The 15,764-nt window shown below is 32.8% G+C and overlaps 1 protein-coding gene across 8 annotated transcripts in view; it reads left to right on the top strand.

The window, feature by feature from the left end:
* The window catches only part of GPHN (gephyrin), a 607,453-nt gene that overhangs the window by 305,590 nt on the left and 286,099 nt on the right, over positions 1 to 15,764 (top strand). For all 8 annotated transcript variants that reach the window (XM_044918131.1, XM_044918125.1, XM_044918130.1 and 5 more), the window contains one exon: positions 5,895 to 5,989. In XM_044918131.1, coding sequence (XP_044774066.1) covers positions 5,895 to 5,989 — 95 coding nt within the window. The remainder of the gene's footprint in view (positions 1 to 5,894; positions 5,990 to 15,764) is intronic.

Here is a 15,764-nt window from a genome sequence, read left to right as displayed (position 1 = left end):
TGACACTGCTGCAATACTTAAAGTTTTACTCTTTTGTGTTTTCTCTGTACCATTAAACTGTCTCCTTTGATCTTTCATTATACCAAGATCTTATTTAAACACTGTATAACTTTAACTGAAAAACAAAATGGGAATATCTCCATTTTGAAAAGTTTTCTACTTCTTCCGAGAGTGGAGGAAGATGTAAATATTTAAGAAGGCTAAAAACTCTGAGGAAAAGAAATACGCAAATAAGATCATATTTTCCAAGTAAAACTGAGATAGCTACCTCCATTCCCTGGTTGCAGCTTCTGTGTTACAGTAGCATTTAACCACTTAATCACACGTTATGATACACTGATGTGTTATGATTGGTTGAAAGGTGTTTGCAACTAATTTAAAATGAACAAAATATGCAAATGAATATTTTAATTAATTAGAATAAATTCAAGGCTGTCCTTAGAATAATGTGACTCTTCCATTCTGCTGTTTCTTAAATGAGAGAAGAGTAGATTTATAGCTGGTGTTCCTTGAATATCCGTAGGAGTTAGTCATGTACAAGTTTTATCCATCATGTGTAATCCTGAGAAAAGAAGTATATTAAAGATAGCTTCTTTGTACCATAGGATAATTATAGAAGCAGGCTCTAAATGTTTAGGTTATTACAACCCTTTTCTAAGTTGTAAAATAAAATTAATGTGTTTGCCCTTTAATCGATAAAGTAAGGAAAATTTAATTGGCTGTCATTAAACTGCCTATTTTTTACCTAATTTACCTCCTCAGTAGGTCTATATTTGCTCTGATAAAGACTCCTCACATTTATTTCAATCTGCTTTACAAAGTTGAACATAAGGTAATCATGAAGATTAGATCAAGTGGTATACATTATCATTAATCTGCTTCATTTCTTCCATCTGCAATGTGTTTTTCAAAATTTGGTCCTTTGACCAGCATCAACCTGGAAACTTGTTAGAAATGTACATTTTGAGGCCCCAACCAGACTTTCTGATCAAAATCTCTGGGTGGGACCTAGCAGTCAGTGTTTAACAAGGAGTCTAGGAGATTCTGATTCATGCTCAAGGCTGAGAACCACTGCTGTAAATATCCTACCTTGGTAGAGTAACGTTATTAATAATATTATTAGTAACATTATTAGATAGTGTTTCAAAGATACTCTTTGTTATTTAAGGTTATTCAGTAGAGGGCAGTGCAAGAATTGTTAGGAGGAAATTTTACTAAATTTATATAGTCAAGTAGCAAGCATATAATTATTAATATATAGATTATTGACAAAAATATGTCTAGAAAAATAAATAAAAGTTCTATACTAAGTGTTTATTCACAGTCACCATGAGGTATAAGGAATTTATGCACATTTACATTTAGCTAATATGTGTCCTATACATATTTAAACATCATTACCTGTTAGCAATAACATTTTTTAAGATTGTTTTTCCTGTGAAATTAAAATGGATCTGAATTTCATTGACCAGTTCTCTGGGCTATAAAATCATTGTTTATGACATGCTTTTTTTTTTTTTGCAACTTGAGCAGTCTTTGAAGCACTTTTTGACTTTAATGTTATCTTGAAAGTGTCACTAATAAAAGAAAAAGATCACAATAAGTGATTTTCCATTGGAGGTTTCATAGTTTAGAAAGTATTTAACAACTTTCATAGTTTAGAAAGTATTTAGAAGTTAAAGATGAAATGTTTTATTTAAAGAGAATGGCTAAATCCAATTAAACTTTATTATTTTGGACTCTCGTAGTTCAGAAAAGGTTATATCTGAAGTAGGAATATAAACTTCTGCTATTGCTCAAGGAAAAAAGAATTTGATGAATAAATAATGTATAAGAAAGTTGGAAACATTTTTAAGCTAATTAAGAAAAAATTTCAAACTTTTAATGGCATTCTTTTTTGTCATTGATTATAAATAGCCTATTGATAATGAGTGCTTGATATCTCTTCATTAACAGGCACAGATAAAGCTACACTTATTAAAACTATTCTTCTGTTTCTATTTTCTAATAATTTAGATAGATAATATTTTCTCATTTTATTCTAAATTGAGTTTTATTCCCTTGCTCTTTGCCTTCTAGTTGTATCTTTTCATTTATGGTTTATATGTTTTTACCCAGCTCTTACCCTCCTGTCCATCTTCCAATTCAAACATTTCATTTGGTTGCTTATTCCTTAGATCCAGTATTTCAGTATTCTGCTCCCTGTTCCCCACTTGCCAGTGTTCTTACATTTAGGTTCTTGCTCTCTGTTCTCTTTCCCCTCATCTTTGCTTTTCAACCACTGTTTTCTAGGTTTGGTTTCTGGATTTTTGTATTGTTCCTGTTCTCTAACTGGTATAATCAAAACTTCAAGGATATAAGGAGGATTGGAAAGAAGAGGCATAAAGAGAATTGACATGTATTGAATGCCTATTCTATACTAGGTGATTTAATTCTCATAAGATGTAGGTAGGTTTTGTTATTATCTCCATTTTATTCATAAGTACACAGAAGCTCCAAGAGATTAAATATTTTGTTCTAATTCACAGAGAAACTAAGTGATACAGCTGGGTTTCAAACCTATATTGGTTCATTTATTCATCCTTTTATTCAACAAATATTTATTTAGTACACATACTATAAATTGGGCACTGTGCTAGGTGCTGCAACCCATCCAGCTCTTGCTCTCATGAAGCTTAACTGTGTGGTGGCATTGTCTGACTTCACAGATGGTGATCTTTCTGCTATACCAAACAGCTTTAGAGGAAGAGAAAATAAAAAGGAAATAGAAGGGTTCTGATGTTTTATAGAAAAGCTATATTTGATATAGATGTAAAAAAGGCTATTTTGTGCATTATTTAGAAATACCTTATCGAAGAGGTTGATTTGTGGTAGTCCTAGAAAGAGTCTGACAACTTCAGCACTAACCACTGTAGACACTAGTGCCTTTTAGTGGCATCACCACAGCGTATATTTTCCTTTTATGTTCTCAAATAAAGAAAATTTGTGTCTATAGGTCCAGATATCTAGAGGACTTCACCATCAATTGACCTCCCTAAATTATGTTAAGAAAAAGATGAAGACTTCTCTGTAAAGAATACATTTTTTCGGGCGCCTGGGTGGCTCAGTTGGTTAAGTGACTGCCTTCGGCTCAGGTCATGATCCAGGAGTCCCTGGATCGAGTCCCACATCGGGCTCCCTGCTCGGCAGGGAGTCTGCTTCTCCCTCTGACCCTAACCCTTCTCATGTGCTCTCTCTCATTCTCTCTCTCAAATAAATAAATAAAATCTTAAAAAAAAAAAAAAGAATACATTTTTTCATCCATCCATCTATCCATCATCCATACAGTTATTAATACTCTGAAAAATATTTAGGATGGTTTGCCCAAATAAGTAAAACACAACAGAACTTTTAATAAGATAAATGTGGGGAAATAAGGCAAGGAAAAATAAGAGGAAATTAAGCTGTGTGCTGTACTAAAAAGTATCCACAGATTTGTCTCTGTTTTCAAGGGTAACTTGATTCACAAGCACTGTAATTTTTTTAAAAAGACCAAAAAAAAAAAAAAAACTGGTGGCACAGAGGAGTACCTTAAGAGAAAGTTTCTCCAATAGCTCCTCTTAAAGAGGATCACAGAGAAATGTGGTATATAATGGCCTCAAATACTTCCTAATATAAATATGAGTTTCACTGAGCCATTTCATTGGATCCACTTGCATACAGTAAAACAATTCTTTGAAGAGTCGGAAAAGGCATTCTAGGTAGACCACTGCGGCCCAACCAAATCCAAAGGTGTATTTTAGAGAATCTATAGAAATTAGTGAATTGCATCTCTTGTAGGTAATTCTCATATGTAATTCATCAATCAGGTTTTTCATGTAGTAGGTGACACTGAATTTACACACTCTTAGAAATGTGTTTTATTCACTACTGTAACATCAATGCCTAGAATAATACCTAGTACATAGTAGATGCTTAATAAATATTTGTTGGATGGATGGATAAATGTTGTTATTTGAAGTATCTGTTTAAGTGAAAGACTTCTTCTCAGCTATTTTTATATTTTTTTCATTTTCCCTTAAATAAAGTGTGCTACTGTACTTTGGAGTACATCATCTTTACATGATCCCAAATTCATTAAATGTTGAACACTGCTTTTGTGACTTTTTCAAGTAGATAATGAAATAAATATTAGCCCTATCGAAAGAATTCTTTTAAGATTGTTCTCAGTAATACTACATGCTTGATTTGTAAGACTCTAAGATTTCACAGTCTCTAAGAAAAAGTTATAAACATCAGTAAAGCAGTTTGTAATATAGAAAGTGTTTCTTCTCAGGAGACCTCAAAGTCATACCAGATAGCTTGAATTTGGAAAACAACAGATAGATTCTGAATAATGCTAGCTTGACATTTTTTAGCTATATATTTAAATCAAAGTAATTAACTCCCAAACTTAGGAATTTAAGAATTTCTTAGAGAATTTAAAATTTATTTATTTATTTATTTATTTATTTGACAGAGGGAGAGATACAGCGAGAGAGGGAACACAAACAGGGGGAGTGGGAGAGGGAGAAGCAGGCTTCCTGCTGATCAGGGAGCCTGATGTGGGGCTTGATCCCAGGACCCTGGGATCATGACCTGAGCTGAAGGCGGACACTTAATGACTGAGCCACCCAGGCACCCCCAAAATTCTCTATTTTTAAGTCAGGTTTTATTGAAAAGCATAATGGTAGTGTTAATATTTCTTTAAAATTTCTGCCATTGTTAAATACTACATTATGCAGGGATTCAGTGGACCAGTAGATCACATTAATTCTGGTAATCCTTTATTCTATATAATTATAAGGTATTAAATAACTAATTTATATGCATCTTAAAAGTTTATAACATCAACCAGCATCTAACACATACTTGATACATTTTACTTTGCCAAGTCCTTAACCTAAATTTTGTCCAGAGCTACAATCTTATTTAGCACTATCTCTCTACTTCTAATAAAATACTTAAAAAATCAACCTTTCTCTATATTCCTCCATAATTTTCCTTTTATTTCATTTGCCTTTCTTCTTCTTTAATGGAATAGTTTATTTTGCAGGCTTTATTCCTATATTGCTCCCAATTATTTTAACCTGTTAACATCTGTAGAAATAGAGGATTAGGAATGGATTCGGTCATGTATTTCACTCATAACTTTTAGCCTAAAACATATCTTTACCATCACAATATAAATATATACCCATTTTGATTGACCTTTAGAAAGGGAAATGTTCCTGTCTTCTTCATTCTCTTATTTCAGGTTTAACCACACTTGTGTTAAGAACGCCCTATCTTAAAACTTCTATTGTATAGTGAAAGCCTATCACTTCATTGATTCTTTTTTAAAATAAGATAGTTAATTTGTATTGAAAATATAGAAGATGGCAAATTGAGTTTTTCTTCTACCAAATACATGAGAAAGTTGACGTGGTGACTTCCTGAGTTCGTTTTAATTATATCATAAAATCATAGAGCTGGGAGAGATACAAATGATCTCAGGGATTAATTATTTCATGCGTAATAGTCAAAAAGTACCCAAATTTCTTGCCCTATGAAAATCTGTTGAGCTATTATAGCTAACTAAGTCTACATCTTAAAATTTAGGTTATTAGATGGGACTTATATCAAATACCTCCGAGTTATAAGAGGTAAGAAGGGTCTGCTAATGTATAAAATTTCCCTGGATGTCCTGGTTCTTAGCTTTTATTCACTAGTCCCGAAGAACTGAGTCTTGATACCTTAAAAACAATGTTTAGGGAACTACAAAGTATGGTCAATAGAAAGTATGATTTATAATTATTTTTAAGTTAATTTTACTACTCTGCCTTCCTTATTTTTGGCTAATTTCACTCAGTCTGCTATTTAATCTTTAATTACAGGCCACAAAAGAAGTAATAGAACGGGAAGCGCCAGGGATGGCCCTGGCAATGCTGATGGGATCACTTAATGTTACACCTCTGGGCATGCTCTCTAGGTAAGAAAGTCACTAACATGTTGCAAAGAAAATTAATTCCATACCACTAATCACTACAATAGACTGATAAACATAAGAAACTTCAGTCAATAACACTTAAATTTGCTCCCTTTTTTCCCCAGAGTTCAGAGTCTTAGTATCCTGTCTAAATCTTGACCATTTTCCCTCAAGTTTTTTTTTACATATTATGTTTAAACTTTTAGAAAATATTATATTTTGCTAAAAGGTGTCAATCCAAACCCAGAGAGGAGTCCAATTTATTAAGATGTAAAATTATTTTTGTGTGTGATTATTTGTAATCATCAATTAATAATCATTAATTGTCATCAAATGCTAATTTAATAAAACAAAACAGTAGAGGTTTTTTTCAATAAGTTATTCTTATATGGTAGGAATTTGTAAAAAGGCATATTCATGTGTGGTCATAAAAAGAAGCTGAATTAATAGTATATTAGTAGTATGTTAGTATATTTAAAACTATGGCTTTGTTGACATAGATGGTGACATCGATTCTCTGTGTGATGTTATTGTTTTAGTTACTCTTAGATTAAAATCTCCTTTAATGAGGACAACATACATCATTTAAGTTAAAGACAGAAGTATCAACTTAGAATCTATTGATTTAATGACCACTGATTAATAGGCAGTTGATCTCAGAGCAATCTAAAAATACACAGCCACTTTATAATTGCATGGTTTCATAATCATTATGTATAGCCATTTATTCATCCTGTGTGAAATATGAATACAAAACTAAATATATCTACATAGCACATGGAATATGAATAATAATGCCGTTTCTGTTACTTAGGGTTTATATCCCATTAATCGCAGACACTTGAAACACAGCTACAGGGAAATGTGAATTGGTCATTAGTTACTGTATTCTTTTTGCTGTCATAGGTACTATATTATAACATTTAATTTAAGTAAGAGCAAAAAAGAATTACAATAGCATGTAGAAATTTTAAATTTAAAAGTCCATGCTGATCTTTAAGGAACTTATCATTCTTCTATGCTGTTCTTTTTTTTTTTTTTTTAAGATTTATTTATTTATTTCAGAGAGAAAGTACGGGGGGAAGGGCAGAGGAAGAAGGAGAGAGAAACTCAAGCAGACTCCATGCTGAGCACAGAGCCCAACGCAGGGCTCGATCTCATGACCCTGAGATCAGACCTGAGCCAAAAGTGAGAGTCAGAGGCTCAATCAACTGCTCCACCCAGACACCCCTTTGCTGTTCTTTTTTTAAACATACTTACATTCCCTACACTTCTGAGGTCAAGGGTCACATTTGATCCTTTTCTCTATGGAATTAAGTAGTGACATTTGAACATAAAAGAACTCTTTCTTGACATACAAGGATATAGTCAGGAAAAAATTAAACTTCATCTCTTGTTAATTCTTTTGTAATAAAAATCTAATTCAGCAAACATAAATACTCTATTTTCTAGGCCCCAAATTAACCATCAGAGATACTAAGGATAGAAAGAAAATTATGACATGGCCCTCACCTTAAAGATCCCACAGTTTAGCTGGAGAACTTATTCTTTGCAACTGTTAAAGTAACTCTTTATAGCTTTCTTGATACAGTATAGAAATAGCACTTTTTGTCTTATTGAAAGAATTTTCTGGATTAATTCCTCTTCTACCTTCTGAATCCACATGACTGCTGAGTGATAGAAAATTAATCAGCAGGAGTTGATTCTAAGTACTTTAGAATAAGTCCATCATCTTTATGCTGAAGGCTTTGAAAATTAAAATAAATACACAGCGTGGTAACAGATTCTTGTGGCTTTTTTTTCCTGTTCATTGCTGATTTAACTGAGAGTTTATTTACAAATTTAAAACAGAGATAGTAGTCTATATGAGTTATGCATAAGAAATTGTGGAATATTTTCCTAAATGTTCATTTTTTGTGAACATTTTCTAGGCTTTTAAAAAATTACTATTTTAAAACAGCCATGATTATACTGATGCTTACTTTCTACAGCATTTTTACCTTGTATCTTCCTTGGGATTGTACATGCTTCTATTATAGCACATGCTATATTGCAATTATGTACTTATTTGTATAACCTAATTTGTATAAAATCCCTAAGAACAGGAACTTTTTCATGTTCATTTTTATATCCTCAGACCCCAAAACAACTCCTGACACATAGTAAGCACTCAAAAAATGTTTATTGTTATGATTACTGTTGATAAATCAGTATTTCATCCTAATTCTATAGAACTTTTTTCAAAGTAATATATCAAAGTTGTTTCCTTGCCTTCCTATTTTTATCTCTAGAGAGCAGCATTAAATAAAAATTTTTTTAATTACTAAATCTGTTTAAAATGGTTTTCATCTATGTGATGAAATATCCTCCAGTTACTTTGTGCAAGTCAGTTACAGGATAGTACCAAGTAATAGTTAAGACCATCATCTCTGAAGCCAGATTGCTTGCGTTCCATTCTGGCTCTACTACTTACTAGCTACTTAACATTTTTTTGGTTTTTTTTTTTTTTTTCTCATCTGTATATGAGGATGTTAATAGTACTAACCTTTTGGATTAAGTGAGTTCATATAAAATGCCTAGAACAACAACTGATTCATAGTAAGTCTTATTTAAGTGTTGACCACAGTTATGGTATTGTTATTGGCTGAGAGCAAGTCTGCTGACAAAACCTTTTAGTAGCTTTCCTCCATCTGGAAATATCTTCATTCTACCTTCATTCCTGAAGGATATTTTCACTAGATATAGAATTCTGGATTGGCAGTTATTTTCTTTCAGCACTTTAAAAAATATTATTCCACTGTCTTCTGGCCCTATGTTTCCTACCAAAACTTAAGTGATTCACGGAAAACAATACTAACAGGGAAGTTAGAGCTGTAAGTGGGTTAAAAAAGAAAACCCTTCTTTTTTACATTAAAAAAAGAAAGATCTCATGGGATGCCTGGGCGGCTCAGTTGGTTAAGTGTCTGCCTTTGCCTTAGGTCATAATCCCAGAGTCCTGGGGCTCCTTGCTCAGTGGGGAGCCTGCTTTTCCCTCTACTTGTCGCTCCCCCTGGTGGTGCTCACTTGCTCTCTCTCTGACAAATAAACAAAATCTTTTTTTAAAAAAAGGAAGACCTCAGAAACAACTACATAACATTAAAATTTAAGGAACTAGACAAGGAACAAATTAAACCCAAAGCTAGAAGAAGGAAGAAAATAATAAAGATTAAGGCAGAAATAAATAAAATAGAAATGGAACAATAATACAGAAAATCAATTAAACCGAATATTGACTCTTTGAGAAGATCAACAAAATTTTTAGCTATATTGACTAAGAAAAAAAAAGAGACCTGACTCAAATTACTAAACTCAGAACAAAAATGGGGACATCACTGCCAATTCTATAGAAATAAAAAGGACTATAAGAGAATACTATGAATAACTGTATGTCAATAAATTGGATACCCTAGATGAAATGGAAGAATTCCTACAAACACAAAACCTACTCAGATTGAATCAGAAAAAAATAGAAAATCCATATAGATCTGTAATTAGTAAGGAGATTGAATCAGTAATCAAAAACCTACCTACAAATAAAATGACTGTACCAGATGGCTTCACTGGAGAATTATACCACACATTTAAAGAAAAACAGACACCAGTCCTTCTCAAATTCTTCCAAAAAATGGAGGAAAAGGGAATACTTCCTAACTAATTCTATGGGACCAGCATTGCCTTGATTACAAAGCCTGATGAAAAACTACAAGAAAACTACAGACCAGTATCCTCTTTGAACATTGATGTAAAAATCTTCAACAAAATGATAGCAAAACAAATTCAGCAATATTTTAAAAGGACTATACACCATGACAAAGTGTAATATATCCCCAGAATGCAAGGATGTTTCAACATATGAAAAGCAATCAATGTAATATACCACAGTATATTACATATGTGTGATATACCACATACAGAAAAAGCATTTGACAAAATTCAGCATGTTTTCATATTAATGACACTCAACAAACTGGGAATAGAAAGAAACTACCTTAACATAATTAAGGCTTATATTAAAAAACATACATCTAACATCATAATGGTGAGAGACAAAACTTTTGCTCCAAAGCAAGAATAAGAGCAGGATGCACACTTTTGCTGCTTTCATTAAACATGCTATTAGAAGTTGTAGCCAAAACATTAGGCAGGAAAAAGAAATAAAAGGTATCTAAATTGGGAAGGGAGAAGTAAATTTATCTCTGTTTAACATGATCTTATTTGTAAAAATCCCTAACAATTACACACACACACACACACACACACACACTCTATTAGAACCAATACACATATTCAGCAGAGTTGAAGATACATAATCAACATGCAAAAATCAGTTGTGTTCCCATATATTAACAATGAAAAATGCAAAAAGGAAATTTTGAAAACAATTCCACTTAAAATCTCATCAAAAAGAATAAAATACGTAGTAATTAACTTAATCAAGGAGGTGAGAGACTTGTACACTGAAGACTATAAAACTTTGCTGACAGAAATTAAAGAAGATTTAAATGAATGGAAATAAACCCCATGTTTATGGTTTGAAAGACTTAATATTAAGTTGTCATTACCCAAAGCAATTTGCAGATTTAATTCAATCCCTATCAAAATACAGCAACATAACTTTTTGCAGAAATAGAAAAATCCATTCTAAAATTTATGTGGAATCTCCAGGGGCCCCAAAGAGACAAAACAACCTGGGAAAAGAACAACAAAGCAGGAGGACTCCCACTCCCTGTTATCAAACTGACTGCAAGTTACAATAATCAAAAAAGTTGTACTGGTATTAAGTCAGATTTTTAGGCCAATGGAATCAAATAGAGAGGCCAGAAATAAACCTTTGCATATAAGGTCAAATGAATCTTGAGAAGGGTACCAAGACAATTCAATGAGGAAAAGACAGTCTTCGACAAATGGTATTGGGAGAACTGGATATCCACAGGCAAAAGAATGAAGTTGTACCCTTACCTAACACCATATACTAAAATTAACTCAAAATGTATCAAAGACCTAAATGTAAGAACTAAAATTATAAAACTCATGAAAGAAAACATCAGGAAGAGCTTCATGACATTAGATTTGGCAGTTGTTTTCTTGAATATGACACCAACATTACAGGCAACAACAAAAAAGAGGCTTAATTGGACTTTATCAGCATTAAAACCTTTGTGACTTAAAGGACACTATCAACCAAGTAAAATGTCAGAATGGGAGAAAACATTGCAAATCATGTATCTGATAAGGATTTAACATCCAGAATATATAAAGAACTCCAACACAAAAACAACCCAATTTAAAGATGAATAGATATTTCTCCAAAGAAATAGATTATTTCTCCAAATGGCCAATAAGCACCTGAAGTGTTCAAGGCACTAATCATTGGAGATATGTTAATCAAAACCACAATGAGATACTACCTCACACCCACTAGGATAGCTATTATAAATGAACAAACAAAATAAAAAGTGTTGGTAAGGATGTGGAAAAATTGGGATCCCTGTGCATTGCTGGTGGGAATGTAAAATGATGTAGCCATTGTTCAAAGCAGTATGGAAGTTTTTCAAAAAAATTAAACAGAATTACCATATGGTGCAGTAATTCCCCTTCTGGGTGGAACCCAGAGCAACTGAAAGCAAAGACTTGAACAGATACTTGTACACCAGTGTTCATAGCAGCATTATTCACAATAGCCAAAAGGTAGAAGCAACTTAAAGTCCATTGACAGATGAATGGATAAACAAAATGTGTTATATATATATACAATAGAATATTAGCCTTAAAAATGAATGAGCTGCTGATATATGACACAACATGGATGAATCTTGGAGACATGCTGAGTGAAATAAGCCAGACACAAAAAGGACAAATATTGATTTCACTTGTATGAGGTATCTAGAATAGCCAAATATATAGAAAGTAGAACATGGTTACCAGGGGCTGGAAGGCTAGAACAGGAATGGGCACAGAGTATCAGTATAGGATGGGCACAGAGTATCAGTGTAGGATGACGAAAAAGTTCTGGAGATGGACAGTGATGATGGTTGCACAATAACTTTAATGTAGTTAAGTCAATGAACTATGCACTTAAAATTAATTAAAATAATAAATATTATGGTATGTGTATTTTACCACAATTTTTAAAAAATGCTTTAGGATAGGAAATACAACATACACAGCATGTACATTTTCTTGGGACAGCTCTACAATACTTCAGGCACAACATCCAGATTCAATATCAGAGGAAGTGCACCAGGTTGCAAAAGACAAATGAGACACACTTGGGGTGAATGGTCACCTCCAGCTGACAACTTTCCCCTCCTCCCACCCAGCATGTATAGTTTCCTCTATATTATAAGCCCCCTAAGAGTTTTATCCTAGCTGAGACCCATTCATCATGAGTCATATAATACACAACCTGAATAACATGTTTCAGGTTCCTTACAGTATCTTTAGATCCTTGCACAGAGCATAGCAATTCTATGAAGATTTAGTTCACTTATAGATCATAACATCTAGAGCACAGGATCAATTTAGTGTATTTTTAAGAATGATCCTTCAGCATTCCATGCGCTTGCTTTAAAAATCGAGTCCTGTGCATACTGTGGTGTTTTTAGTGTGCGTATTTACATTTTTACATAGTTTTTCTAGAGCAATAATCAGTGGTGTTTTTGTACCTAGGTTTTATGTGATTTTAATGAAACATGGATAGTTGTGGCCACCTGCTGACTATCTGTGGTTTAAAATAAAAGGTTTTCTTGCCTGAAAAAAAAAAAAAGAATGATCCTTCAGGTATCTCCTTAACTTTGGAAGGGAGTTGAGTCCAGCTGTTCTCTCTATCTCATAACCTCATGATGGCTCATGTTGGGACTACTTATGCAGTATGAGAAGCATCAAACAAGGGAAAATTTAAAGTGGCTTTGGGTTGAAAATGTCTTAAGCAATTGACAGAAGTAAATTATCTCTCAAGGGATTCTGCTTCAACTTAGACCTTACAGATTTCTCAGGAAGTTAGATTCTATCTAACTTCTAAGGAGTTTAGAATTCTAGGGAAGTTAGGTCATACACATAAAAAAAAAAAAAAGGTGACAAAACACAAAAATCAAGGCATCATAAGAAATGAGAGATTACAGATGTTTTCCATTTTGTTCTATGATCCATTTTGAGTTAATTTTTTAGAAGGATGTAAAGTTTGTATCTAGATTCATTTTTTTTTTTTGCATGTAGATGTCCAGTTGTTCCAGTACCATTTGTTGAAAAGATTATCTTTGCTCCATTGTATTGCTTCTGCTCCTTTGTCAGAAATCAGTTGGCTATATTTATGTGTGTCTACATTTCTGGGCTCTCTATTCTCTTCCATTCATTTATTTGCTGTTCTTTCACCAGTACCACACTATCTTGATTACTATAACTTTATAGAAAGAATCAGAGTCTGTTAATATAAGTCCTCTAACTTCATTCTCCTTCAATGTTTTGTTGACTATTTTGAATCCTTTGCCTCTCCATAGACACTTTAGAATCAGTCTATAGATATCCATTAAATAATTTGCTGGAATTTTGAATCAGATTTCCATTGACTCTACAGATCAAGCCGGGAAGAACTGACATTCTGACAATATTCAGTCTTCTAATCCAGGAACATGGATAGGAACTTTATTTAGTTCTTTGTTGATATCACTGAGTCTTTGATAGTTTTCCTTATATAGGTATTATACAGATTTTTTTTAGATTATAATTTTTTCATTTGGGCACTGCTAAGGTAACTGGTATTGTGTTTTAATTTCAAGTTTCGGTTGTTTATTGCCAGTATATAGGAAAATGATTGGCTTTCGCATATTAACCTTGTATTCTGCAAACTTGCTGTAATCACTTATTAGTTCCAGAAGGTTTTTTATTGATGATTCTTTTGGCTTTTGTACATAGATGACCATGTCATCTATAAACAAAGGCAGTTTTGTTTCTTCCTTCCCAGTTTGTATACTTTTTAGTTCCTTTTCTTGTCCTATTGCATTAACTAAAATTTCCAGGATAGTGTTGAAAAGGAGTGGTGAGAGGGGATATCATACTTAACCTTACTAAGAAAGCTAAGAGTTTTTCACCATTAAGTAATATATTAGCTGTAGGTTTTTATAGATTTTTTTTTATCAAGTTGAGGATGTTTCCCTCATGTCCACACTCTATTTCTAGTTTACTGAGTTTTGATCACAAATGGGTGTAGGATTTTGTCAAATGCTTGTTCTGCACCTATTGATATGATCATGTGACTTCTCTTTTTTAGCCTGTGATGAATTACATTAATTGATTTTGAAATGTTGAACCTGCCATGCATACCCGGGATTAATCCTACTTGGTCGTGGTGTATAATTTTTTACACATAATGGATTCAATATGCTAATATTTTGTTGAGGATTTTTGAAACATTGGTGTGTAGTTTTTGTTTTTTTTTCTTCCAGCATCTTTGCTTTGTTTGGCATTAGGGTAATACCAGCCTCATAGAATGAGTTTGGAAGTATTTCCTCTGCATCTTCTTTAAGAGATTATAGAGAATTGGAGTAATTTCTTCCTTAAATGTTTGGTAGAAATCACTATTGAATACATCCAAGCCTGGTGCTTCCTATTTGGAAGATTATTAATTATTGATTCAATTTCCTTAATAGAAGTTAATAGGCCTATCTAGATTGTCTATTTCGTCTTATGTGAGTTTTGGCAGATTACATTTTTTAAAATAATAGTCCATTTCATCTAGGTTATCAAATTTATGGGTATGGAGTTGTTCGAAGTATTCTTGTCTTTTAATGTGCGTAGGAACTGTAGTGATGTCCTCTCTTGATGTCCTCTCTTTTATTTCTAATATTTATAGTTTGTGTATTCTCTTTTTTACTTAGCCTGGCTAGAGGCTTATCAGTTTTATTTATCATTTCAAAGAACTAGTTTCAATTTTGTAGATTTTTTCTATTGGTTGCCAATTTTCCATTTCATTGATTTCCTCTCTAATTGTTGTTATTTCTATTCTGCTTACTTTGAATTAATTTTATTTTCTTTTTCTTTTTTCTTTTTATTTTTCTGTTTTCTTAAGGTGGAAATTCAGATGATTGATTTAAGATCTTTATTTTTAGTAATATTTGTATTCAGTGCTATAAATTTCCCTCTAAGCACTGCTTTCTCTGCATTTCAAAGTTTAAAGTTTCTCTCTCCTTCTATCTCTCCCTCTCCTCCTTCCTCTCTCCCTATTTTTTTTAAATTTTCATTTCTTTGTCTTATTTATTTGATAACTAGAAATTTATACTTCTTAATCCCCTTCACCTGTTTTGTCAATTCCCCTACCCCCTTTCATTTTTATTTGCTTCAAAATATTTCAAAATTTCTCTTGATATTTCTCTTTGACCCAAGTGTTATTTAAAAGTGTGCTGTTTATTCTCTACATATTCTGGGATTTTCCAGTCATTGTTACTGATTTTTATTTTAATTCAATTGTGGTCTGAAAGTAGACACTGTAGAATTTCAATCCTTTTAAATTTGCCAAGGTGTGTGTTATGGCCCAAAAAGTGGTCTACCTTGGTGAATGTTTCACATGAGCTTTAGAAGAATGTATGTTCTGCCATTATTGGGTGAAGTAGTATAGAGATGTCAATTATACCCAGTTGTCTGATGGAGTTGTTGAGTTCAAGCTTGTCCTTACTCATTTTCTGCTCAGATACTCCTGTGTCTGTCCATTTCTGATAGAGGGGTGTTGCAGTCTTTAAGTATGATA

This window comes from Neomonachus schauinslandi, chromosome 9 (genome assembly GCF_002201575.2).
Source record: "Neomonachus schauinslandi chromosome 9, ASM220157v2, whole genome shotgun sequence".
NCBI classification, from domain to species: Eukaryota; Metazoa; Chordata; class Mammalia; order Carnivora; family Phocidae; genus Neomonachus; species Neomonachus schauinslandi.
Note: the sequence above shows the minus strand (reverse complement) of the source record. Positions and strands in the feature narration are given on the sequence as shown.